The sequence below is a fragment of the Ursus americanus genome, chromosome 24 (genome assembly GCF_024610735.1).
Source record: "Ursus americanus isolate L20-20 chromosome 24, mUrsAme1.1.p, whole genome shotgun sequence".
Classification (NCBI taxonomy): domain Eukaryota; kingdom Metazoa; phylum Chordata; class Mammalia; order Carnivora; family Ursidae; genus Ursus; species Ursus americanus.
Window position 1 is genome coordinate 38,510,279 of NC_142150.1, and position 26,594 is coordinate 38,536,872.

The 26,594-nt window shown below is 50.3% G+C and overlaps 2 protein-coding genes across 2 annotated transcripts; both read right to left on the reverse strand.

Moving 5' to 3' along the window:
* Positions 1-3,470: 3,470 nt before the first annotated feature.
* On the reverse strand, positions 3,471-13,382 carry EEF1G (eukaryotic translation elongation factor 1 gamma). Its single transcript, XM_045793777.2, has 10 exons — positions 13,226-13,382; positions 11,986-12,144; positions 11,271-11,334; positions 10,973-11,115; positions 10,313-10,456; positions 8,437-8,566; positions 7,854-8,058; positions 4,167-4,339; positions 3,948-4,072; positions 3,471-3,707 (listed from the first exon to the last, which is right to left on the reverse strand). Exons 1-10 carry the CDS (start codon positions 13,235-13,237, stop codon positions 3,549-3,551), a joined length of 1,314 nt encoding a protein of 437 aa, XP_045649733.1. The 5' UTR covers positions 13,238-13,382; the 3' UTR covers positions 3,471-3,548.
* A 985-nt stretch (positions 13,383-14,367) lies between these two features.
* On the reverse strand, positions 14,368-25,000 carry TUT1 (terminal uridylyl transferase 1, U6 snRNA-specific). Its single transcript, XM_045793776.2, has 9 exons — positions 24,852-25,000; positions 23,161-23,351; positions 19,235-19,550; positions 18,943-19,043; positions 17,225-17,691; positions 16,493-16,602; positions 16,226-16,336; positions 15,974-16,066; positions 14,368-15,555 (listed from the first exon to the last, which is right to left on the reverse strand). Exons 1-9 carry the CDS (start codon positions 24,931-24,933, stop codon positions 14,411-14,413), a joined length of 2,616 nt encoding a protein of 871 aa, XP_045649732.1. The 5' UTR covers positions 24,934-25,000; the 3' UTR covers positions 14,368-14,410.
* Between the last annotated feature and the right edge of the window lie 1,594 nt (positions 25,001-26,594).

Genomic DNA, 26,594 nt, shown 5'->3' on the forward strand with positions numbered 1-26,594 from the left:
CGTGCCCACGGGATTCTGCCTTTTCTGAGACATTCAGGTGAATACAGCACAGCGCCCAGCTGCTACCTTGACCGCCATTCCACCCATCCCTTGGGTGCTGAAGCGCTGGGACACCCCAGTAATTCCACTGGAGTAAAACGACAGCCTCCTCCGGGCCATGCCAGCCTGATTAGAGCAAACAGACAGGAGCAGGTGGCTGTTTCTCTAACCTTTCAGGAGCACTGGTATGTTAGCTCCACAGCATTAGGGGAGGCATGGAGAAGAGGGTTGAGGACCCCAGAACTGCACTCAAACACGCAGAGGACCAGAGCCAGTGGGGGAAGTCACCCTGCAGTGTAGGTACAGCTGGCGGGGTGAGCCAGGGAAGCCACCGTCACCCAGAAAAACCCATTTTGATGTGTGGAGGGAAAGTTCTGGGTTCCGAGGACAAAGAGTGCTGGTTGCCATGAAAACCACAGTATTAATTTCAGAAATGACTGGGTGGATCCTCCAAAACACTTCATTCCTCTCCCTTGGACATTCTAGACCCTTCCCCCACCTTTCAAAAGGGGAAGTGGCACATTTGGGGCATGTGGGCAGCTGGTGGGATGGGTCTGACCCAGTGTGCAGAGCAGCTGTCCACCTCCAGTGCAAACAGGACGTGAAAAAAAGAAGACAATCTAGGTCTTTCTTGGACCAACTTTAAAGGCTTTGGGCTTTTTAATAAGAGACTTCAGCCGAAGCGCCAACAAAGCTAAAATAAATAGCTGCGTATAACCAGTATCTACCGGTTTCTATACAGGCTGAACCAAGTCTCAGGCGATGCCATTCACACACTGGGCTGGGCCGGGCTTGGTAGGGATGCGAGGACATGGATAGAGCTCCAGTGTTAGGCTGAGCGGAATAAGTCAGTCAGAGAAAGACAAATACCGTGATTTCACTCATATGTGGAATTTAAGAAACAAAACAAATGAGCAAAGGAAAAAAAAATGGGAGACAAACCAAGAAACAGACTCCTAACTATAGAGACCAGACGGGTGGTTCCCAGAGCGGAGGGGGTGGAGGGTTGGGGGAAACAGGGAATGGGGACTGAGGAGTGCTCTTGTCTAGCGAGCACCGGGTGGTGTATAGAACTGTTCAATCACTCGCTCTACCTTACACCTGAAACTTATACAACACTGTATGTTAACTATACCGAGTTAAAATAAAGATTTCGTCGGCAGTCAAATGCGCCTGAGCCCAGACCCCTCTCCTTTTTCCACCTCCTTTTCTGGAAGCTCTAAGGTTTTGCCCATTAAGTGGATAAAACGGCTTCCTCCTTCCATCTTACTCCAGTTCTCCAAGATCATGCCCTGTTCTCAGCCCCGACCCACTCACAGCACCCCGTTCCCTTCCCTCCCAGGGACCCCAGCCCGGGCCCCCACAGGCACGCGCTGCAGCGTGGGCGCCGGGGTGCCAGCTCTAGGTGGTGCGCGGGTGGCAGGAGCTCCCCGGCATGTCAGGAAATGGGCCCAACAACCGGAGACGGCCCCCTGGCGCAGGCGCTCACTGGCTGCCCAGGCGATCCGGGCGGGGCCGGGAGGAGCTGGGGAGCCAGGCAGAGCTCCAGCAAACGCAGGGCCCCAGCCGGGATCGGGAGGGCGCGAGTCCGAAGCACAGCCCCAGGCCCGCCGCTGTGCGGTGACTCAGGCCTCCCCGGGGCAGGGCGGGACCGAACCAACTCCAGATGGGCCTCCCCTCTTTCCCCGCCCCACATCTGCCGCTAGAAACTCCTGCTGTTAACCTCTTTCTTGCCCACCAGAGCAGGGCAGCGGCCCTCTAGTTCCATCCACCTTTGGAGGCCAACAGCCAGCCTGCCCGAGGGCGTAACAACCTCCCCTTGGGCTGCCCACCCCAACTCCTTCTGTGGGTACTGGCCCTCCCCCAACCACCAGGCTGGCCTCATCCGACAACCTGGCCACCCTCCTCTGCACCAAACCACCAGAGCTGGAGGCACAGGAGGCAGTACGTGCAGATGAGTCACTCTTCCTGCAGCCCAAGGGAGGCTGGGAGGCGGGGTCCACCAGACCGGGGCGCCAGGTCTGCTGCGGCCCAAGCTCTAGCCCACCCAGCAGAACCCGTTTTCCACAGCTGGGCCCCACTCCTGGGCCTCTCTGGCCTGCCCCTTCAAATCTTGCAGAACTTGGGTCTCTTCTGACTAAATCCTCAGCTACTGGGAAGGTCAAGGATACTGGGAAGGGGATGAAGATTACACAAGCAAAGGAGCGGGGAGGTGTGGTGGGAAACGGAATTTGTGAAGGGAGTCTGACAGGTTAGGTGAGGCCCCGGCACCCAGCGCAGGACCCAGCCCATCCAGCAACTAGCACTTTTAGATCCTAACCAAGAGCAGCCCGGAATGCTCGGAAGCAAGACAGGTGGCAAGTCTGGATCCAACTCAGGATGACCTGCCAGGGAGCAAACCCTGAGCAAGAACCAGCCCATCCTCACCCAGCTGGATTCCACGTCGGGACTCTGCTCCGCCCATTCTTCCCAGAACCCCAACTGGAGTCCAAGTACCCAGCTATATGACAGCCCTACCCCCTCCCAAGCTATCAGACCATTTGTACCTGGAAAGATCACCTTCTTCCCCTCCCAAGCTAAGGCCTTCTCTGTGCTTAGACTAAGGGTGGGAGAGAAAGAACACACATAAAACCATAAACTAGAGACCAAAGGTTAAATCATGACTGTTTCTGCATCTGCCTCAAAATGTGAATCAAACGAGAGCTTTCCAACTTCACCTGAACTGGTAATACACAGGGAAAACCTTCAATGCTCTTCAGTAAAGACAGCAGGACAAGAGACAAAGTAGCAAGAAGACCCTGTGAAAGGGGCATGATAAAAAATTAAGCTCAAGAGAAAAACTTGAGACCCCCAGGTCTCAGCGGGGTTCTTAGGTGGAAATAGGACTGCTCCACGTACCAGGAAGCAGCAGGGCACATTTCAAGTACGGGCTCAGGGACACCCACTGGGTTAAAACCCTGTCTTCACAGGCAAGTCACTTCAATCTCGGAATCCCCCCGAGATGATCCACAGCCAGGTTAGGGCCAACAGGCCAGTGCCTGTTCTGAGCAGTCAGTGCCAGGTATTCCTGCCTGTTTGAAATATCTCAACCAAGACCCTCGAGGCTCCCAGGCATCTGTGAGCAATAACGTCAAGTTCCCCCACCCTATGCGCTATCGTACCTTAGCAATCTGGTCCTGAAAAATTAGGGAGTTACAAAGCTCCATGTCACCACCCCCACCCAACTGCATCCAGTCTTTCCCAGCTAGAAGACTCATCACAGTACAGGCAATGCAAATACCATCAAAACTGAGAGAGGCCTCTTTTCTGCCCGTCTGAAGACTTCTCTCCTGCAAAGGGAGGTACTGTGGGCCCAGGAAACACCCTGCTTCAACATATCTACTCCCCTATGAAGAAGTCATCACTCATAAAGGAGGCAGGACAGGTAAGGGTTCAATGTTCAGTTTGCTTTAATGACCCCCATCTCCCTGAAGGGCAGGTACAGGCAGCTAGGCGATGGCAAGAGATGTTCACTTGAAGATCTTGCCCTGATTGAAGGTTTTGCCCACATGCTGGAAGGCCCCCTCCCAGGAAAAGTACTCTCGAACCAGCGTCTGGGTCTCCTCGCTGCCAGGATCCAGCTTCCGCCATGTATATGACTCGTAGTCCACCTGCCAATCTGGACTCAGCTGGGGAGAGAAAGCCAAGTTAAGAAGCATGTGGTCAGGTTATCAGACACTGTCCCACACCTGTTACTTCCAGCTCAGACACATGTCATCAGATCCTAAAATGCCCGTGACCATGGCAGTCCTTCCTGTACACATTCCTGGAACTCTCCTGAATGCCTACAAGCACAGGAATGAAGGTGGACTTCCCAGCCCCTGGCCCCACCCTAAAGAGACAGACTCCTCCCCTACACCTTTCCTCACCGGAAAGGCAAGCTCCTGGCCTCGGAAGACCCAGACTCCAGAAATGGAGCTGCTATTGTTGGTTCCAAAGAGGATGACACTGGCAAAGGCATTCTTCCTCAGCTTGTCCAACCGCTGGAACATTCCTGAAGGGGCGAGGGAGAACACACAGCCTTTAGAATCACATCACCCACTGCCTTATCCTCCCTCTTCCTCTTCCTAGACCCACCCTCTTCTCACCCGTGATGAGGTTGCAACTCATGAAGGTCTGGGTGAGCTCTTCAGGGAAGCGGTACTCAGCGTACCACAGAGACCAGCCATCCTTATCAAAATGCTCCCAAAAATATGGCAGCGCCACAGACAGAGTGTCTTCATTGGAGTACTTGCGCTTAAATTCGTCCAACACAAAGGTACTGAATGGAGAAAAAAAGCAAGGTCAATGTGGAGAAGATCCTACTGAAGCAACAAAGGGTTGCCAGGGTAAGGGAAACTAAGGTCAAATTTCACTTAAAATGTACTGGTTTATTTATTTATTTTTTTAAAGATTTTATTTATTTGACAGAGAGGCCGCAAGAGAGGGAACACAAGCAGGGGGAGAGGGAGAAAGAGGCTTCCCACTGAGCAGGGAGCCTGACTCGGGGCTCGATCCCAGGAGCCTGGGATCACGACCCAAGCCGAAGGCAGACGTTTAATGACTGAGCCACCCAGGCGCCCCTAAAATGTACTGGTTTAAAGGAAGAGGTCACTGGACTGGCAGATGGGTACCACCTTATTAAGGGAAGAGCACTAAGGGCATAAAGAGGAGCTTAGGGCACTCCCCTGCTCCCTATCAGCAACCTAAGTCAGCTAAGCTTGAGGAGGGTGGGACCCATGGTGGGGGGTATGTCTGAGGGAAGACCTGCCCCCCAAAAAGCACAGCGAACTGCTGCCCCCTGGTGGAGACCCAGAATGAGCGCACCTCCTTCGTGGCCTGTCCCTTCCAGGGCCCTTTCCCACTGAGTCACACTCGGTCCCTGACTCACCCACGTACCTTCCTCCACCACAGCCTCTTGGGGTTACACACACAACAGTAGGACAGCAATGTAAGTGGCAAACGTTATCTCCGCCCCAGACCTTATACCCACCGCCTTGAGTCGCTCTGCCCAGGAACAAGCCCCAATGCTGAAAAGCCCTTAGGTTCAGATGATCTTTGAAGCAACCTGGCACACGAGCTGAGAAGGAGCTGGGAAGGCTCTGCCGCAGTAGAGTGTCCCTCCCCTCGTGGCAGGGTGCTTTCTTTTCTTTCCAGTTATAAAAACACGTGCTGACTGAAGAAAATCACCCGCAATGCCAGCAAACAAGAGAACTGATTAATGTTTACGTACTTCCCACTGGTGGCTTTCCAAAGACGATGCGTGTAGTTTGTTCATTTAATGCTGCCACCCTAATATGGATTCTTTTTTACAAATGTTTTAAGATTTTTTATTTATTCATTTGAGAGAGAGAGAAAGCGAGAGCACAAGCAGGGGGGGGAAGGTCAGAGGGAGAGGGAGAAGCAGATTTCCTGCTGAGCAAGGAGCCAGGTGTGGGGCTCAATCCCAGGACCCCGGATCAGGACCTGAGCCGAAGGCAGACGCTTAACTGACCTGAGTCACCCAGGCGCCCCTTACAAATGTTTTAATGGCTAAATAATCCTCTACTGTACGACTGTGCCATAAACCTACTTAAAAAAAACCCTCACCGAATACTTAACTGGCTCAATTATTCATTAGTATAAATAATGCCAACAAACCCTAGAGTTAAAAACCATTCCTTTCCCTCTTTCCAGATAAGGTTAAGTGGTGTGACCTGCCCAATGTTCCAATATAGCAAAGCAGAGGCTGCCCTTGAACCCTGGGTCCTACGTTCCTTCCTAAATATACAACAGAGACCTCCTCTGGGGAGCTTCCCCCTCAACCACCCTCAGAAAAGGGCCTGGGGATTTTTTCCTCACACCCTCCCCAACTGTTCCAACTTTATTATTTATGGCCACGTTGTATCCATTTCCCCCCAAATGAGGACAGGCTCTGAATGGCTCCTGAAACAAGTGTAGCTGGAAGGCCTTAAAAGAACTAGAACTGGGGTGCCTGAGTGGATCAGCTGGTTAAGTGTCCGCCTTTAGCTCAGGTCATGATCCCAGGGTCCTGGGATCGAGCCCCACATCTGGCTCCCTGCTCAGCGGGGAGTCTGCTTGCCCCTCTCCTTCTACCCCTCCCCTGCTTGTGCTCTCTCTGGCAAATAAATAAATCTTTAAAATAAATAAATAACTGGAACTAACTCTTGACAAGTAGCAGTCTTCATCTTTGAAGACATTACCTTTGTGACATTAAAAATCCTGGGGAAAATCATCTCGGCAGCCCAACAGAGCACCACGGTAATACAGCAAACTGGTATTAATCAATATTCCCAAAAGGATATTAAGTTTATTAAAGATTTTCAGTCTACTGGTGATTTATTTTTTGCCCAGAATATACAGACCTAATATATGTGAAAATCTCTAGCTAACAATTAACTGGGTCTCCGTTACAACAGCATATGTAACTCAGGTTATCGGAGCTTATATACACACCAAACCTCCTGCTCACTCCTGACCTGCTCCTGTGTTAGGTTCAAGGTCAATCACTTCAGTTCAAAAAGAAACGTATCTGTAACGAACAGCTGCATTTGCAGGTTTCCTTGGTCTGGTATGAAGTGCCTGGGCCTAAGAGCTACACTCCTTGCTCCCCAAATGGGGAAACAGCAGCTCCTACTGTGGCCATCTGGTGCTGGGATGCTCGCCATTTACAACTCTCCTCGCCCCTATTATGCCCACCAGCAGCGCGCGCCTTCATGCTGGTTTATCCCATAAAAAACCATTACAAGGAGAGCCTGGGTGGCACAGTCAGTTAAGTGCCCGACTCTTGATTTCAACTCCTGACTTCTGCTCAGGTCACGATCTCAGGGTTGTGAGATCGAGCCTCATTTGAGCTCCGCACTCAATGGGGAATCTGTTCTCTCTCTCTCTCCCTCTGCCCCTTCCCCCGCTCACGCAGCCCCCCCCCCCCAAATAAACAAAATCTTAAAAACAAACAAAAAAATACCATTCCAACACAGGGGAGGGTGAACCCTGTTGAACCCCAACAGACCAACTAGTGAAAGCCTGGATGGCTTTGGGAAAGGCAAATTGAGTGGGTAAGAAAAGCAGGGAGCAAGGAGAACTATGTGAAGCGGGTACAGACAAGACATGCTCATCATGCTTACAATTCTAACGAAATGCTAGGGCAGTCGCTGATGACTTGAGTACAGAACAGCCGGCAAGTACTAGATGCCCCACTTTTTTCACACCAAAAAGTTTTCTTTTACTATATTCTTTTCTTCCAAGAACCTCATCCTTTACCAAAAAGGCTGGCAGTGGATGGGGTGATGACCATCCCATCTACTTCCTTCTTTTCCTTCTTGAGGGGTTTAAGTCCTCCAATCTGGGAACAGTGAAGCAGACAGGCACTATGGAGTCATGGTCACCCTCCCTTCTCAGTGAGAATGTTTATACTGTCTGTTCATCAAAACAGTAAAAATACAGGGCGCCTGGGTGGCTCAGTCTGCCTTCAGCTCAGGTCATGATCCCAGGGTCCTGGGATCCAGGCCCACATCGGGCTCCCTGCTCATCGGGGGAGTCGGCTTCTCCCTCTCCCTCTGCCCCTCCCCCACTGCTTGTGGGTGCAAAAGCACCCTCTCAAATAAATAGAATCTTAAAAAAAAAATGTCACCCAATTCTTGAGGATAAACTCAAGAAGTTGGTTTCCTTGCAAACAAAACATCTTTCAATTCTACATGGACAACGTAAAATAGCCCTAGCTGTGTGAGGGGACCACACATAGGTAAAAACCGGCCTTCCTGAGTCCCATGCCCCCTATCCTCCACTAGCCTTACCTCTTGGGCAGGTGAGCAAAGGGGTCCTTGGCCTTCGGCTCGGCAGCCAGTGCCTGCTCACATTCATCCATCTCCTCCTCGGGAGCAGGGGCAGCAGCCTTCTTCTCCTCTTTCCGCTCAGCCTGGGGCTTCTGCTTCTCTTCCCGAGAACCTTTCTCTTTCCGTGGGGTGTCCTTTTTAGGCTGGCTCTCTGCAAACTTTTTAGCTGGTGCAGAGAAAGGGAGAGTAGTCAGTGTCCTGCCTCTTTCCCTACGCCTCTAAGCAGGCAGTGAGCAAGGTAATGGAGGAAAACCTCCGGAGGCGGCAACTAAGGCATCCAGGCCCTGCGCTGCTCTGCCATCAGCTCCCTGCACGTCCTGGAGCAAGAACACAACACCCGGCAACAAACACGTGCACCACAATTTCTGTACGTTAACATCAATGAGGGAAAATATGCGTACGTATAAAATATTAGTCACTACGTGGGGTACCCTACATTCTGTGGGTCCACATAACCCAAGAGCTTGATGGGAAATCAAGGGATTGAGACTGAGCAAACCAGCCCTGAGCCAGGCCACACACTCCTCTATTTCCACACACTTACCATCAAACTGGGCCATCTTCTCACAGAGTTTCACCTCCCCCAAGACAGCCCGGAACTGGGGCTGGTTAATGCAGGTGAGGAACCAGCGGTTGGTATTGGGGAAGGCCTGGCGGAAAGAAGGCTCCAGGACCTGTCAGAACATAAGGGTGAAAGCAAAGGAGAGAAGGTCTTGAGGGGTTTCAAGCCAGAGACCCTTGTTTCTTCCTACACCAAACTCCACCTTCCACTCAACCCGAGAGGACAAGCTGCCGAGAACACCATCTTACCCTGGAGGCTGCTCCCCATTTACCTTCCTCTTTTTCACAGTACAGTCCAACTTTCTGGAAACTTGATCCCATCTTTCATTTACTACAAATCTACTTGGTAGATATGTTTATATGGCACCTTACTCCTTTTACAAAACCATTTCACAGCTACACATTCTAATTTTTTAAATGTCATGTATCGGGCGCCTGAGTGGCTCAGTCAGTTAGGCGTCTGCCTTCAGCTCAGATCATGATCCCAGGGTCCTGGGATCGAACCCCTCATGGGGCTCCCTGCTCAGCAGGGAGTCTGCTTCTCCCTCTCCCTCTGCCCCCCACTCATGCTCTCTCTCGCTATCTCTTTCTCTCTCAAATACATAAATAAAACCTTAAAAAAAAAGTCACATGTCAATAAAACTAAAAACAAAGTTAGGGCAACATAGCTGCCAATTACTCATTTTGCCAAATAAACAAGATAACAAAAACTATCTACATTAACTACACGATATATATTTTTCTTTCACCAAACTTCAGAAACTAAAGAATATTCGGGAAAAAAAAAAAGTATTTCAGACTAACAAACAGTCCTTTAAACTAAACTTAGCTTCGTGACAAACTCATTTACCATCTTTTAGTTTGCTAGAATCTGAGGAAAAATAACCTTGTCACGGAGACGGACTAAAGCAGTCAGTTCTGTAGTACTGGCTCTGCAGTAAGTACTTGGGTTCAAATTCTCTGCCACCACTGACTAGCTACATGCCGCTGGTCCAGGTTCCACCTCTCACCATAGAGCAGGTGAAGACTAAGAGGATCCCTGCAAGGCCTCTGGAACAGGATCGGACACAAAGTAGGTGCTTTTGCCCCCAATTATTACACTACTGTTCTGGGCTAGTATCAGTCCAAGAGCTGCTGGGTGCCTGGGTGGCTCAAGTCAGTTGGGCCTCTCCCTTCGGCTCAGGTCATGATCCCAGGGTCCCAGGATGAAGTCTCGCGTCAGGCTCCTTGTTCAGAGGGGAACCTTCTTCTCCCTCTCCCTCTGCCATTCCCCCTGCTTGTGCGCGCGCGCTCTCTCTCTCTCTCACAAATAAATAAATAAATTTTAAATAAAAATTTTTTTCAAAAAACTTTAAAAAAGAGCTGCTGCTCTGCAACATGTCATTTCCTCTGACACAGGAACCTCAAGACTAATAACTACCTCGCCAGTTCTATAGCTTAGAGGAGAAAAAGAACTAAAGGAATTCTCTCTTCCTCTCTCACACACATACACATCCCCCTCCCTACAACTAGTAAGTAATGAAGCCAAGAATTGAACTTAGCCTGCCTCCAAAAGATCTTGATACTGAAGCTACCAGCCCTACCTCTGTCTTTACAACTAAGCACAAGCACTGCTGGGCCTCCCAAAAAAAACGGAAACAAACTAAGCATCTTCACTGCCAAACAGAAACTCAGGATACAGAATGTTACCAAACTTCTGAGGAGGAGGGAAAGCAGTCATGGCACTCAAACTTGGGACTCCTAGGGACTAGTTGTTAACAGACACTCTCTCATATCCAAGTCCTCAGCAGAATACAGGGTAACCTGAAGACTCCACACTTCCCCCACCCTCTGCCAACCTGATTCATTATAAACGTCACCTGTTTATAGAGCCACAACAGGGTGCAGACAACTGTGATATCAGCCAGTGTCACACGTTCGCCCACCAGGAAAGTCCTTGTCTTCAAGTGAGCATCCAGTAGCCCCAGAATTCGCCTCACTTCCTCCTTTGCATTCTCTGTGGCCTAGTGATTTAAAATGTCAAAAACTTAATAGTGGGTACCCATCCCTTTCCCTGCTCCCCACCCCCAACAACAGAACCAAGGTAGCTATTTCACTTACTAAATTCTGGCTCATCCCCATCCTCCCTCAATGGAGTCAGATCCTAGGATCACTCCAAATGTATCACAAATGCAGCTCTCAAGGTCAAATTTCTTCATGGTGCAGTCTGGATTAATTTCCCACTCTACTGATCTCGTCCTTTATGTTTGGATTTTAGAAGGAACCTTAGAGGTCACCTGGTTTAACCACTCCCCTACCATTTGGTATAGCTTTTCTCACCACTCCACTGGGTCTGTGTGACAAAGAACCTAGATACCATTAACCACAGTGCTCCAAACTCACATGCCGAAGATGATGTCTTTTATTATCCACATATTCTTAGCATCTCCTTTTCTCAATCTATTTTATTTCTCACTCCCTGACACTCAGGAGCTGATGCCATCCCTGCCCTTGGCTTCTCCCCCAGTTCCAAGGCTTACCTGCTTGTTGTGGTGCATGATGCCCAAGGTGGGGAACACCCAGGTACTAGCTGGGGGCACTATGTCGCTATCAGCAAAGCTCACCCACTGCACCACCTGAGCTGCTGCCTCTGGAGTACTTCCCCGCAGCTCCTCATTGCTCACTGCAGAGTCAGAACACAAAGGTCAGAACTTTGGGGTCATGCCAACATCAATCCAAGTCCATGAAAATTCCTCTACTGTCCACTCCAGCTCACCCTCATCCTGTCCTACCTCCTTCATGCCAGATCTCCCCACTCCCACACCCACTGCAAATTACCATAGTAGGCAATGGCATTGCTCTCGAACACACAGAATCCATCGTCACCCTCAAATGCTGGAACCTGGGATAAAACAGTCAAAAGATAAGTAAAATTCAGAAAAATAAGTAAAATACTCAGTAATTTCTCACTAGCCAATCCCAGGAACTGAAATAATTTTGGATAAAAGTTCTTATATAAGGCTGACAACCCTTACTAAGCAGACTGTTGATACAAACTACTGGTACTATCTCTAACCCAGGAACCAGAAATATTTAAGTAACTTGGTATCCCTTACAATCTAAATTCATAAGCGAAACCCCAAAAATTTAGATATTATCAACCGTTTATATAAAATCCCTCAATCAAATAGGCAAAAGATCAAAAACCAAGTGTCCTATCTCTATGCTCTTGAAAGTGTGGTGGTGCTCCCACATACAGATACTTGCTGTATTTGCACCGAAAACAATCAAAACTCATTCTCTATCCCACAAACACAAAGAAACCTGTGAATTTTATAACAAGTCACTGAACAGCTCTGCATTATTTCTAACTACATGTAAACCTACACTTATCTCAAAATAAAAAGAATTTTAAATCACTGAAATGTAATAGAAAAAAAAAAGTTATATGGAAAAGCTCCCCTTTAAAGATGGAGACCATCTTCAGAGTGAGACAATCTCAGGGCTCCTTGAGTTCTCAGGACCAAAGACCCCTCTCCACTTTCCTACTTACCTTGCCGGCAGGAAATTTACGGAGAAATTCGGGGGTGCGGTTGGTTTGGCCAAAGTGGAAGTGGGGTGGTGCGGAGAGCACGCGGACCTGAGCCCCGCTGTACTGAGCAGCAATGAGAGCCTTGAAGGCCCTCCAGTTTTCAGGATATGTGTACAGGGTCTATGGGAGAAAGGGGGAGGGGAGGGAATATTAACAAGTAAAAGGGTCCCAGTCCTAAATGTCACCTCCCAGGATAAATTCCCTGAGTTATTCCCCATCTGTTCAACTCATTTTTACTCGCTCTGGTGAACCAAGCTCTCTAGTATCCGTCATGTGTAATCAGAGTCCTCTGAAATACCGAAGACAGAACTACACACCAACTGCTAAATAAAGCTTGTTGACAGGTTTGACCTTCCCTAAGGACACCTCTAGAAGCATTCTCATCTCCTCAAATATATCGTCTAGAAACCTAGAACTTGTAGCTCTCTCAGACTCCACCTGCCGACACACACACACTCCTCCCCTCGCGAAGCCCTGGTTTCATTCATTGATGGTGAGCGAGTACCTGCCTACTCTACCGCCGAGCCACTCACCCCTTCCAAAGCGTCACCCTTGTCCCTCACACGCACCGACCATTTCCAAGTTCCCCTCAGAACAGCCAGAGAAACCGAATGGCATCTTTCCTTCCTAAATCAACTCCTTCTCCCCACAGAACCACTCCTACTTGTCACGCGTACCGTCCCTCCGGTCCTGTCCCGCAGTGAGTTCCCTGGCGTTGCCTTCTCCTTCTATTAACCTGGCCAGCACGGTCTGACTCCACCGTCCGGAGAGTCCTCCCTCTCCCAAACCTCCCCGCGGGGCGACCCTTAACCGGAGACAGCCGTACCTGCCCACAAAGACCCTCCTCTTCACTCCGTCCCTGCTGTTGCCCCACAAAACGGTCGCAAAAGTTCTGTCAACCTGCCCGGATCCCACGTCTCGAGGCGGCAATGAACCCGAACCCCTTTCTCAGGCCCCGGACGGCCGGGATCCGATATCTCTATTCTCCTCTACCCGAGACCCTTCCACCTCTTTGGCCTCCAAGAGTCCCAGCCTCAGTTCCCCTCCGGGGCCTGGAAGCCTTGCTCTCCACAGTACGGTCTCTAGACCCCGGATCACTTCCCCACTCGCCTCCAGAACTCCTCTGACGCCGCAGGGTCCTACTCGGGCAGAGGATGGCGTCGGATACGGTGACCTGGCTCGCCGGAGCCGGCAAACTTACCCCAGCCGCCATGGTGATTCCGCAGAGAAAGGGGGTGGGGCTCTCGGCGCTGCCGCAAAGTAAGCCGTCAGGGAGAGAAGGGGAGGAAGGGGAGAGCCGTGGAGAAACAGCAGCCGCAAAGCGAGGACGGCACAGAAGGCATACGCACGACAGTTCGGTATCCCGCGGCGGCTGAATTGGAAAAAGAAAAGGGGTGGGGCCTGCTGGTCGGCAAGGAGAAAGCTCGCGCCTGCGCAGTGGGACTCTTGGCTGGCCCGCCCCTCAGGCTTGGCCAATCCGAGTCCCGACGTGGAGGTTGAAGGCGCGGAGGGTAAACTGTGAGAACAAGCTGGAAAACCTCCCCTTGTCTGCGACGTGGCACAGCTGCCAACTCCGCGCCGCGCCGGCTCCCAGAGGCGTGCCGCTCCAGCTCCGGAACCCGCGGTGACTTGACGGAGATCCTGCCAGGCCCCTAACATCGGGACTGTGGGACACTCACAGGAGCGGAAACAAGTCCTGCGTGGATAAGTCCCATTTGTTCCCGCTCTGGTTTTTTTTTTTTTAGAGAGGATTAATATCTAACCAGAGCCTAAGTCAGACATGCTGCCAAAGTGAGGTTTCCTCGCGTTAAACCACCCTGCGGCTCCGCGATGCAGTCGCTGGTGCCGGGCCTGCAGCAGGCGAGGGCCGAAGGAGAACACGGCGGATCCCTTCCGCCCATCACCCTGTAGGGGATGCCAGTTTACCCAGGATGGGCTGCCCTTTACCCACGCTCAGGTCGGAAAGTGTTTTCCCCATTTTAACCAGAACAGGATGAATTCGGTTAAGAGAGTGGGCGAAGATGCCTGAACCCCAGTTTCAGGCCATCACCATATAAATCCCAGAGGCAAGGTGAATGTGGCGGCAAACTTAGTTCTTCCTCCAGGTACTGGCCAAGCCACCCACCCGGCACTCCATCCTTCAGGAACCCTACTGAGCGGGCTCCGCGTGCAGGGATACGCCATCGCAGGCAGGTTGTGATAAACGGTAGTAAGGAAGACAGGCTGAGACCTATTTTAGGGTAGCCAAAGACACGTCTGAGGAAAGGCACTAAGGTCTGGGGAGGGGAAGTACCGGGTGGAAGGCAGATTACTACCAGGTGGAAATTAGAGGAAACTGTAGTGTTCATTAAACTAGCAGCTTTATTGCCCCTCAGGGTCCCCGTCTTCACTTGAGGAGGTTCCGAAGTGCTTGAGGGAGGAAAACCTGTAGGAAATGATGGAGGTCAGGGAACAGGCCTTGAGAATCCTGGATTGGAGTCACAGTCAGAGTCTGGTTGACCTGGGAGGCAGATGCCACAAAGGTCAGGAGCGGCTCAGCCTCTGGCCGCTGTGCAGCACTGCTCAGTCCTCTCAGCTCCCGGGTGACCTGAGCCTCAACCGCCAGCCATTCTGCAGTGCCAGCACCGCCTCTGCCCCTCTCCTTGGTTTGCTGCTGCAGGCGTCGCCGGGCCCGCCGCCGCCCCTGCCACACTCGGTGCCACAGGGCACAGCGCCAGCTCACTGAGGAGAGCGACACCACCCTCCCTGTCTCACCCCTAGACCCTGCTCTGGCTGCCTCGGGTCCTTTGGGCCCCTGCTCTGCCAGTGCCGCATGGCCTGACTGCCCCTCTTCTCCAGTGGCTAGCTGCTCTCTGGGCATGTGGGGTGGCTCCCCTGGCCGCCCCGGGCTCTGCACCCAGTCCTGCATCATCTCTCCAACCTCTACAACCATTTCCTCCACCCCATCTTCACTGTGGTCCCCGATATATCCCTGCTGCTCCTCCTGCCCCTCCTCACAGCTTTTTTCCTCTCCATCTAGTTTCAATCTTTTGTTTGTCCCTCCCTGAGGAGACTCCTCAGGTCCCCCTCTGTCTGACCGCAGTCTCTTGGTTCCCTGTTCTATATGGCACCCCAATGCTTCCCTTAACACCTGGGCCAGGGCAGCAGTGAGCTGGGTGAAGGGAGCGGGGGGTAAGGGGATGGGTGTTGCAGACAGCAAGGAACTAGGGGAGCTGGGCTGCAGAAGGGGGAGCAGCCCCCAGTCCCGACCCCGGGAGGAACGGCGCTGGTACTGGAGGCTTCGGCAGTAATTGGCTGCCGCTCGGCAGCTGTTCTGTAGCCGCCCAGCTACCCGGCTGGTCACATTGGCTGCCACATTGTGACTCAGGTCAAAGGGGTCCTGGAGATTCATGGGGCCAAGGCGCAGACCCTCCCAGCGATTAGAGGGCAGGTCCCCTGCCACAGGCAGTGCCTGACCCTCCCGCAGGGACAGCAGTGAGCCACGAAGATCCCAACAAGAGACGCAGGAGAAGAACTGGGCTAGCAGAGAACCTGGAGGAGGAGGAAGACGAGGCAGAAGGGGTTACTTAGAGGCCAGAACCAAGTCAGGCCTGCACTACAGGCATTCTCTTGGACTTTCTTTTCCCTTCCAAGTAGCTCAGAAGAATGTCAGAAGCCAGACTCCTCTGATCTCTATATAAACAAGAGGTCCAGCCTGTCTCCCCATGTCCCGAGCAACGTCCTTCCACAGATGCTGTTCCTTCCCCTCACTAGCAGTGTAACCTTGAGCAAGCCACTTAATTGTTCCAAAGCGTGGTTTCTTCATCTGTAAAATGGTATTAACGATACTAGCTATCCCACGAGGTTGCTATGAGAACCATGCCCGGCAAATAAATAGTAACTGATGGATATAACCTACAGTTGTGATTAACATCATTTATTAATCCTCTACCGTGCTCCCCAAACTCACTGAGGGGCTCCTTATTGGTGCTGGGCTCCAGTCCTGAGGCATCCCTGGGGAAACTACAGTCCCAGCCATCCACCTCCACCTGCTCGCCCTCACCTGTGAAAGGAAGTAAGGTGAGGGTCAGATCGGAAGCAGGAGGATTGGGAATGACAGCAGATATCTCATTCCTGGGGTAGCTTAGTGCGTCTAAATGAAACAAAGAGGAGGAAAGCCAAAGCTAACAGGATAAAGAGGGTGGAGGCCAGACCGCTGTACCTGCTTTCTGGGTGAGCTGGGACACAGTAGGCAACACAGGAGGGTCCCTGGTCTGAAGGAAATAGATCACGAGCAAGGTCAGGGCGTAGTTACTGAGGAGGGGGCCACTTCCTGGGTAAACAATAATTCCGGTTAGATTGGAGGTGCATCTAACACCCTGGTTGGTTCTCTCAACCCTGGTTCCTGTACCTTCCTCCCCTCCCCCCCTGAGGCCCCCCCTTTCCCCAACACCAGCTCAACCCCAAGTGTGTCCTGATTCATTCTCACCCGACAGCCCTCGACCCTGAGCCCAGCAGCGGAGGGTGTACACGAGGGGCCGAACTCGCCCATCCAGCTCAGAGCAGAGACTCAGGAAGCGAGAGTTATGAAGGGCCAGCCTGGAACAAAGACAAAGGTGTCAGTGCTAGAGACCCTCTGAACCTATCACCCCAGCTCTTATTCCAGGCTTGCAGAACAGGGGGCCAGATGGAATGAGGCCAAAAGAGCATTTCCCAAGTTTTGCTGACACGGTCATGTGAAGGGGCATGCAAAGAAAGGGCATGCAAAAGGATGTCACATGTGTTCGGGGAAACACTACATTCTATATGCCAATCCTGGATAGAATATTCATCCTGGATAGGATATTCTAGAAGAGTTTTGTTACATGACTGCTCAATGCCTTTCATATGCAAAGAAACAAAGACTGGAAGGGAGGGAGAGGAAGTGGGGAAGAGGGTGAGAAGGGAGAAAATGATTTGCATTTAACTTAGCATTTCCCAAACTTATTCAACCCTGGAACTCTTTTCTTAAATCCCCTAAAAACAGTATTCCAAGGAACACACTTTACATCCATGAAAATGGATGCCAGACAGGAGACAAATGGCAGAAAGAGGGACGGGACCCAACAAGGATAACCTCGAGGCTCAGCAAGTACAGGAGCTTCCCACACGAGGGCTCCCTCCTCACCCACCCCAGAAGGCTCGGCTGGCCTTCCCCAACCACCCTCTTAAACAAAGGTACCGGTTACTGAGGGAGACGTCACCGTGAAGACCTGAAGGCCGATGGCAAAACTTGACCACAGGGCGTCGGGCAGAGGGCACAGTTTGGACTCGGTACACCCCAGGGACACAGCCCCGAAGAATGGATCCCACCAACTCCAGCATGGCTACCCCCTCTGTTTTCTCCCCCCTCAGGGCCTCTGCTAGTTCCAGGGCCTTCCCCAGGTCCCCCTCTCCCCGGTCCTCCTGCAGCGGGGAGGCTGGAGGCAGGGACTGGGGAGAAGCGAGGGTCTCAGAGGCCAAAGCAGAGTCCGGAGTCTGGGGTGCCAGGGAAGAGGAAGGAGTTTCAAAATCCAGGGCTTCTGAGTCTTGGGGAGAAGGAGGCTGTGAGTCTGGAGGGGAAGCCAGGGTACAGGCCAGGGCTTGAGGATCCAGTGGTGATGCAAGGGCTGAGTCCAAAGATGGAGACTCTGGGGCCTTTGGGGCTGGCTGTGGATAGAAATGGGCTCAGTGAATATTTGCCTCTCCTGCTGCCCCCATCCGGGCAACACTCCCCGGGATATATCTACTACTGCTTACGTGCCAGGTCCCATCCCAAGGGTTTTATATATATTAACTCAGTTAATCCTCACAACCTCTTTTTAAAATTAAAAATAACTTTTAATACCACAAAATAAATGGTCTGTATTCTACCAAGATGTCACTGTCATGAAAGACAGAAGACGGCAGAGGAACTGTAAAGACGACGGAGGGGCCAACACTAGCGTGCTGGTGGGCAGCTGATGAATGCACGGGATGGGCCGCAGACTACAACCTTATAACATCTGACACCTGCACCAGGTAACGCAACCGTCCTGCTAATGGTACCGCAGCTGTACCCGAGGATGCCTCTGTGTCTCCCTAATAGACACTGGACTATTATGGGCATCATGTACGCACCCTGCTCTCAAAAGATTCTGAAATTATAAAGTGTGTGTGCGCGTGTGTGTCTATATGTGGGGAAAGAGAAAAAAAAGACTGATAAAACAAATTTATTTTTTAAATAACCCTGTATGTGTGGCGGCTGGATGGCTCAGTCGGTTAAGCATCTGATTCTTGGTTTCGGCTCAGGTCATGATCTCAGGGTTGTGAGACTGAGCCCCACATCCGGCTCTGCACTCAGTGTGGAGTCTGCTTGAGATTCTCTCCCTCTCTCTCTCCCCCTCCCTCCACTGGAGCTCAATCTCTCTCTCTCTCAAATAAATAAATAAATAAATCTTTAAAATAACCCTTTTTGTAAAGTAGGAAGTATATGAAAGCTGTACTTTTTGCTCAATTTTGCTGTGAACCTAAAACTACTCTAAAAAACAAAGCCTATTAAAAAAATACTAACGACCCTTTCCTATTTCAAAAGCAGAATCTGTACATTAGATGTTAGAAAATACAGATAAGTAAAAACATAACCCCAAAATTATGTTATTGTAAGTCCTTTCATATATTTTTTTCCAAATACAATATTATATACACCATTTTGAAATCTGGTTTTTTCCTGTTACAAATGCCATGTGTCCTGTGTCAATTCATATTCATCCTATCTAATACCCATCTAATACTTTCACATTTCTCCAACTGCAATAACCCTCTCAGGTTCCATTACCCCATTTTACAAATGACTAACTAAGGCATGAGAGAGATGGTGCTTGCCCAGAGTCCCATGACCATCCCCACTGACTCTTCCCAGCTGCCTCCCCAGTCACTCACCTGGGACTCTTCCAAGTCACCTAGATCCAGGAAGAGGTCAAGATCACAGCCATGGACATCAAAACTGTTTATGGAAGAGCCAAAAGGATGGACCACACAGCCTGGATGCCGAGCAGAAAACAAAGGTCAAGTGACATGAGAGAGGAGTATGGGGTAGAAGAACACAGTGGGCCACGAAGAAGGAAGCACAGCCAAATAAACGTCTCTGGCTGAGGGAGAACCCGGGGGTGCAGACTGGGGATGGGGGAGGGAGGGGAGGGAGGGCTCCGACATGGGAAGGGAAGGGACTCACCAGGGAAGAACTCTGTGAAGACCTCCTGCATCAGGGCCACCACGAGGCTCCGAAGCTGCCGCTCAGCCTCAGACAACTCCCTCAGCCCCACGAGCTTCACCATTTGTGCGCCCACATCAGGGGCCTCAGCTAGTGCTTTGGCCAGCTGGTGACTGTCAGGGGCAGCTCCTTTGGGGGATTTGGAGGCTGGGCTCTGGAACTCTTTCTGCTCCCGTGGGCGGACCCGCAGGCGATGTCCTCCCAGGGTGTGCTGAGGCTGTGACAAGACAGCTTCCCGGGTCCCGACGTCTCTCATCTCCACGATAGCAAACACCCCCTGGCAAACCACAACAGGGGCAGGGATCACGGTTTTGGAATAAAAAATCCAAACACATGGTTTGACAGTGGGTGACATTCTTTGAAAAGGGGACCACCCTATAAATTGAGAATATCTGCCTAATGTTTCTGGAACAGGGAACATATTTAGAAAAACAATTCTCTCCCTCACTCCCATCCCACACATTTTACTCTCATCCCAGTCTGCCTCTGAAAATCCCGTGTTACTTATTCCATTCTCCTCTACTCTTGTCAATGACACGATTTCACTGCTTATACTCTGATGCATCCCCTAACTTTTCCTTTTAACTTAATTAGACCTTTTATTTAGAATCCATATAATGAACTGTGCTAGGTGGAAATATAAACATACCCTACCTTGAACAGACTTCCTATTTAGAAATAACAGCAACATGACAGTGTGATGCTATGATCTGGTTGAGTTCCACGATATTCACTGGGCTATATATATTTTAAGGCAGAATGTTAGCAGGAGCAGGAAAAATGACTGCCTCAGGGCAAAAGTCCATATTCTTTTACATTCTCTTCAGTAGTAAAGATAGAGCCTCATCCTACTTTTAACAATGTATGCTACAATAACCAAGACAGTGGGATACTGGGATGCCCGGTTGGCTCAGTCCCTGGAGCCTGTGACTCTTGATCTCAGGATCCTAGTTTGAGCCCCACATTGGGTGTAGAGGTTACTTAAAAAAAAAGGAAAAGAAGAAAAAGAAAAAAGACACATTGGTACTGGCACAAAGACAGTCATTCAGATGAAGAAAATGAGACGAAGACTCCAGAAATTAAACCCATACCTCTATGGTCAACTGATTGTCAACGAAGTTGTCAAGACCATTCAATGAGGAAAAAATAGTCTTCCCGGGGCGCCTGGGTGGCACAGCGGTTAAGCGTCTGCCTTCGGCTCAGGGCGTGATCCCAGCGATCTGGGATCGAGCCCCACATCAGGCTCTTCTGCTATGAGCCTGCTTCTTCCTCTCCCACTCCCCCTGCTTGTGTTCCCTCTCTCGCTGGCTGTCTCTATCTCTGTCGAATAAATAAATAAAAAATCTAAAAAAAAAAAAAAAAAATAGTCTTCCCAACACATGGTGCTGGGACAACTGGATAGCCACATGTAAAAGAATGATACTGGACCCCTACCTTACACCATATAAAAAAGTTAATGAGGGGGGGGAAGGGGAACAGCGTCACCAGCACACAGGCCTGACTCACACATGAGGAGAGATAAAACATTCTGAAAGGATGGGTGCAGAACCTTGTAAATACACTAACAACTCCTGAATTGTATACTTTAAAAGTGTGAAATTTATGCTCTGTAAGTCACACCTCAATCGAAAATACAAGCAGTGGGGCGGGGGCGAAGGGGGGGTACCCTTCCTACCCTCACTTCCACCCCATGCCAAACATGGCAAAGAACCGTAGTGAAACCAAGGAGAAAGGCAGCCACCTGGACCTGCCCACGCCAATCTTTTGACTCTGAGGAATCACACTACTCACAGACTGCAGTTCAACACCAAGTATGCAATCAAAGCCCCAGCTGGAAATTAGGTGTCTCTTTGCCTGGCCTTGTCTTTGAGCGCACATTTCTCTCAAGAAACTAAAACTCCGAGAAGTTAAATAACTTGTGACTGCCTCCAAGTAAGGGCTTAATCCCTCAAATCTCCAACTTCCCAGTGATGCTGTCAATCAAGGAAATCTTGTGGAAATGAAATGAGATATTGTACATAAACCACTTAGCACATGACTGGGGTGTGATAATTGCTCAATAAAAATTTTAGTCATTATTGTCAAAATAATTAGAAGCCTCAGAAACGTGAGGTTTAAGTTCAGAAAAAAGGTCATTCTCGACAATTCAAATAAACACGAACAAAAACGGAGATACTGAGTTTTCTGAAAAAGGAATCTGGGGCAGACACTGCCAACTGCCTTCCCAATATACATTCTCCCTTTCTTTCTTGCTAACAGCATCCCAATTCTTGTTCAGAAGGGCAAGGTGTCCAGCTAAAAAACTTCATTTCCCAGGCTTGCCTGCAGCTAGGCGTAACCATGTGATAGAATTCAGGCCAATGAGCTATACGGAGAAGTCTAATGAAGAGGCCCTGGGAAAGATACTTTCCTGAAAAATAAAGAAAAGCAGGGGAAGACAGTCAGACTCAGCTGGCACTAGCCTTTCATACTCTGTCCTTCAGCCTGCCCCTTTCTCTTACCTGAAGATGTGCAAACAGCATTATCGTAACCAGAAAGGGAGAGCCACGTGCCAGTAACGACAGAGCAGGAAAACAGTAAAGTGCTGGACTGCCCAGGTCTGGACTTCTTGTCAAAGAGAACAATTAAACCTCTTTTGTTAAAGCCCCTGTGGGTCAGTTACCGAACATCTCTAAGAAAAATACACCCCAGCCCATCCTAAGAGAAGACATGGGCTGCCAAAGCCATTCAGGATCACCTAAGCCACGCCCACAAAACCAGAGAGCAATCTCGGAGCTACGATATGACAACACAACACAGCTGGACAACAGTGAACTTTTTCGAAGGACTAAAGAGAAACTGACAAAAGGCCTGCCTGGAAGACAAAAAGGACTACAAAGAACAAGCTTCTTTGTCTAGCACTGTCCAGAAGACAGGGTATTTTGACCAGCTAATTTTAGTACCTCTCACTGTAAGTTAATGAACTGCTAGCTGGTTTATAAAGCAGTCTCTTGTGGGGTTAGGACAGCTCTCCTGATGGTGTGCTCTTAAAGCACCTACTTCATTGTAATTACGCACTTAATTGTCTACTTTATACACGAGACTACAAACTCTGCGCCTGCACAGGCCACATCTATCCTATTTACTATTGAAAATGCAGCTCTGGGGCGCCTGGGTGGCTCAGTCGGTGAAGTGTCTGCCTTCAGCTGAGGTCATGATCCCAGGGTCCTGGGACCAAGCCCCGCATCAGGCTCTCTGCTCAGTGGGGAATCTGCTTCTCCCTCCGTGTTCTGCCTCTCTCTCTCTCTCTCTCTCTCTCTCAAATAAATAAGTAAAACCTGAAAAAAAGAAAAAGGAAATGCAGCTCTGAGGCACCTGGGTGGCGCAGTTAGTTAAGCATCCGACTCTTGGTTTCAGCTCAGGTCGTGATCTCAGGGTTGTGAGATCGAGCTCCGTGTCAGGCTCCATGCTCAGTGTGGAGTCTGCTTGAGATTCTCTCTCCCTCTCTCTCTCTTTCCCTGTCTCTCAAATAAATAAATCTTTAAAAAAAAAAAAAATGCAGCTCTACACACAGTGCCTAGTACAAAGTCAACAGTTAGTATTTGGCAAATAAAATGAAGAGTGACTGACTAAATTAATGACCAACAAGTCCACCAGTGACGAACTCTAGTGAACTGATAAAATCCAAGAAGGAGCCGGGGAGGTGGGAGAGTTGCCGGTGGGGGGGGGGGGCCACGGGGGGATGCTGGAGGAGGCTCACAAAGCTGGCCTGGCCCAAGTATTGTGGTATCCATCAAGGACAACCCACATAAGGCACCAGCTGAAACAGGAATGCTGGTTTCTCTCTCATTTCGTTTTGTATGTGGCACACCTGACTCATTCTTTACCACAAGAGCCATTTACTCTACCTTGTCCTTGTCCATGACAACACTGGCCACGGGTCCAAATGCCTGGAAGTACTGAGTGAGTTGAGCAGAATCCACATCCCGGGGAAAGCCACTGACAAACACGCTTCGAAGTCCCTGGGCCTTTCGGGTAGCTCGTAGTTCTACCAGGTGCCGGTGCTTCCGGCCCCCCAAGTGGGCATCTAGGCTGGGTCCTGCAAAGATAAACATAAAACAAAAACATCCAAATCACTCTTCAGTGTACTTACCCCCTGACTTTACCTAAATGCACTCCTAAATCCTACTAATCCTTCCAAGCCACAGAAAAGTGTGACCTTTGAATATACAAAGTCCTGGCTCTTGTCACCTTCCTCTCTTGTCCATGTGTCTATATAAGGTATTCTAAATGGTTTCCAGGAGAACTAGCTACAAGTTTTTCTTAAACCACCTGTAAGTGCTAGGTAGAGCAACACCTGCAAATTGTTAAAAAAAAAAAAAAAATTAACAGGAGACTTATCCAGGTCATATACAGAAGAACTAAATAAAGTAGGACCCTAGACTATTCCCTCAAGGATGGTCTCTAGGTATGGTACAGAGATTGCAAGTGCAAGATTTGAGGTCATGCTACCCAGGTTTAAATCCCAGGTCTGGCAAACTGTGTGAGATCTTGGGCAAGTTACTTAACCTCTCTGTGCATCAGTTTCATGGGACACAAAATGAAGATATTAATAGTACTTACCACACGGGTATTATGCAAAATAGAATACCTGGCACAGTCTGCTACATGTTGAACATGCGAAAAGTTAGTAATTATTATTTTTATTAAATTCTGGGTCATCTGTTTGTTGTCACCAATATATATGTGGGGCCAGAGAAGACTATGCTAGATTTTTGGCTTGCCCTATGGGACAAATAGTGATAATGCCATTCACAAAGAAAAAGAACAGAAGATCCTGTTTAGGGAAGATCATGATTCCAGACTTCAGAAGTGGAATTTGAGGGTGTCCGCGTGGCTCAGTCGGTTATGCATCTGCCTTCGGCTCAGGTAAAGATCCCGGGGTCCTGGGATCAAGTCCCGCATCAGGCTCAGAGCCTGCTACTCCCTCCGCCCTTCCCCCCCCCCCACTTGTGCGCACTCTCTCTCTAAAATAAATAAAACCTTCAAAAAAAAAAAAAGTGGAATTTGAGGTTTCATGGAGTCCCCTGCGCTGTCATACAAGAAGCCTGTCTACTTTGCCAAACCCATCTCCTAGTCATGCATGCCATGCTCCTTTGTCCATCTCTGCCTTTGGGTAGCTCCTCTGTAGGGCTTCCGTGAGTTAATTACTATTTTCTCTGTGATCCTACAGCTCTCCAAACATATCTATTGAGCACTGGAATTCTCTCAACCTCTCGCGGTTAGCTCCTTCATCTCTGAATCCCCTCACCCCACGCGAGAGCCCAGCAGAGTACCAGACACAAAGGTGGCGTCCAACAGATGACCGTTAAAGAGGGAATACGATCATGAAACTTTCGTTGTGGAGATTTCTGATACTAGGAAGGAGGGGGTAAGGTGGTGGGACTTTCGCCACTCTCCAATCCCTTCGTACAGGCGGAGTGAAAACGGAGGTGAGTGACCCTACCAACCGACTTGACAAGAACTATGACCTATACACCTTTTCGCTAGGACCCAAAGACGAGAACTCACAACCACCCCCTCACAAGCCACCGCTTACGGTTGGCTGTAGTAACGTGGCAGAGGCAGCAGCGGAAACCCCCACGGGGCAGCGATTGGACATCCGAATCCACTGCCGCCATCGCGACTCTCCAGTACCGACAACACACAAGCACTTCTGCCACCAACCGGAACTCACGCCTACAAATCGCAACGCGCTTGAAGGAACTTCCGCCAGCCCGATAGGAAGTGACGTACACCGACCAATTGCACAGGCACACTCCTCGGGAAACTGAGCTCCTCCGATTCAGGGTTCCGTTTCCACCCCGCATTAAATCTCTTCCACCAGCTTCAGGAAAAGCCGCCCGTCTTTGAGACTTATCTGCATGCTGTAAGCCGATTGGTGCTCTCTGAGCCATTCAGGCGTTGATTGGCCCCAAGGATCATGAATATTCATGAAGGCGGCCACAAAAACCGGCACCGGGGCCCTTTGAAGTCAACGGGCTGTTTCCTTGCTGGTTGCTTCGGTTTGCGCTGTAGGTACCTTCCCTCTAGGGGCTATAGGGACCCGCGGTGCTCCATCCTCAAACCCGTATTTACCGGGCGAATAAAGGCGGAGGATGAGCAGACTTAAGCTCAAGCCTGTCCCTGGACTCCCGAGGCCCGAGTTCCGTAGAGCCGCTACTCTCTCCCTCTGCCCTCGGTCCTCCCCGCAAATGGATGTTCTGCGACCACTTCCCAGCCCTGGTCGGGGAGCTCTGCCCCCACTGGGCACCTCCCAGACTCCACTCAGCCACAGCCAGATCGCTGCGGCTCCGTGAGTCAGGCTTTCCTTCCCCAAGAGTGGGCTGCGTGGAGTGTAGCCATGAGGCCAGAGCCACCGGCCCACTTCAAGGCATGCCGTGGGACCTACTATGCCTTCAAGGCAGCAGATGGGGCGCCTGGGTGGCACAGCGGTTAAGCGTCTGCCTTCGGCTCAGGGCGTGATCCCGGCGTTGTGGGATCAAGCCCCACATCAGGCTCCTCGGCTATGAGCCTGCTTCTTCCTCTCCCACTCCCCCTGCTTGTGTTCCCTCTCTCTCTGACTGTCTCTATCTCTGTCGAATAAATAAATTAAAAAAAAAAAAAAGGCAGCAGAGTGAAGACATTGTTGGGAGAAAATGCTGCTGTCCCAAAAGCGGTATAGTGGTCAATTCCTCCCGATACTGCCCAGGTGTAAGCTCGGAATGGGGAGAGTGAAGGAGCTGGGGAGGCCCGAGGGGCAGAAAACAGGAGATGGAGACGACTGTCAGACGGGCTAAGTAGCCCCTGCTGTGGTTACCGGCCCACGGCTTTGGACTGTGGAAAGCACACTGGACCTGAGGCAGACATCAGATCTGTAACCTTAAGCAAGTCCCAACTGCTGAGGCTGTTCCCCTATCCATAAGGAAGTGCAGAAGGAACACATAGTAGGCTTAACTTCTTGTACATGCTCCAAGGGTGTTGCTCCTGTTGGGCCCTGCTCAGGCTTCTGCTTCCCAAACCCGGGAAAGCAGGGGACAGTTCTAGAGTGGGCCTCAATATCAAGGCAGGTGCTGAGGCTGGTCCTGGGAATCCCTGAGCAGCAGTCCATGCAAATATACCACAGAGCTGGCTGGTAAGACACTGCAATACCCCCAAGGTAGGCTGCATCTTGCCCTGGCCTCTAGCAACTCCCAGAATTTCCTAAGACAGAGGTGAGTGAGGGTTGGGAAATAAAAGGAAAAGCCCCAACCATCCAGTCTTCTCATTCCGACTATTCTGAACGAATCTGAATGTATCAAGA

What these genes read in the sequence shown, in the direction of transcription:
- TUT1 (XM_045793776.2), bottom strand. Translation starts at nt 24,933, where the DNA reads ATGGCGGCAGTGGATTCGGATGTCCAATCGCTGCCCCGTGGGGGTTTC. An exon ending in TTGTCATGGACAAGGACAAG is followed by an intron (nt 19,551 to 23,160) that starts GTAGAGTAAATG and finishes GTGGTTTGCCAG; the next exon opens with GGGGTGTTTGCTATCGTGGA. An exon ending in CACCAATAAGGAGCCCCTCA is followed by an intron (nt 15,556 to 15,973) that starts GTGAGTTTGGGG and finishes CTCCTCCTCCAG; the next exon opens with GTTCTCTGCTAGCCCAGTTC.
- EEF1G (XM_045793777.2), bottom strand. An exon ending in GTAAATTTCCTGCCGGCAAG is followed by an intron (nt 11,335 to 11,985) that starts GTAAGTAGGAAA and finishes GTTTTATCCCAG; the next exon opens with GTTCCAGCATTTGAGGGTGA. An exon ending in GAAGATGGCCCAGTTTGATG is followed by an intron (nt 8,059 to 8,436) that starts GTAAGTGTGTGG and finishes TCTCTGCACCAG; the next exon opens with CTAAAAAGTTTGCAGAGAGC.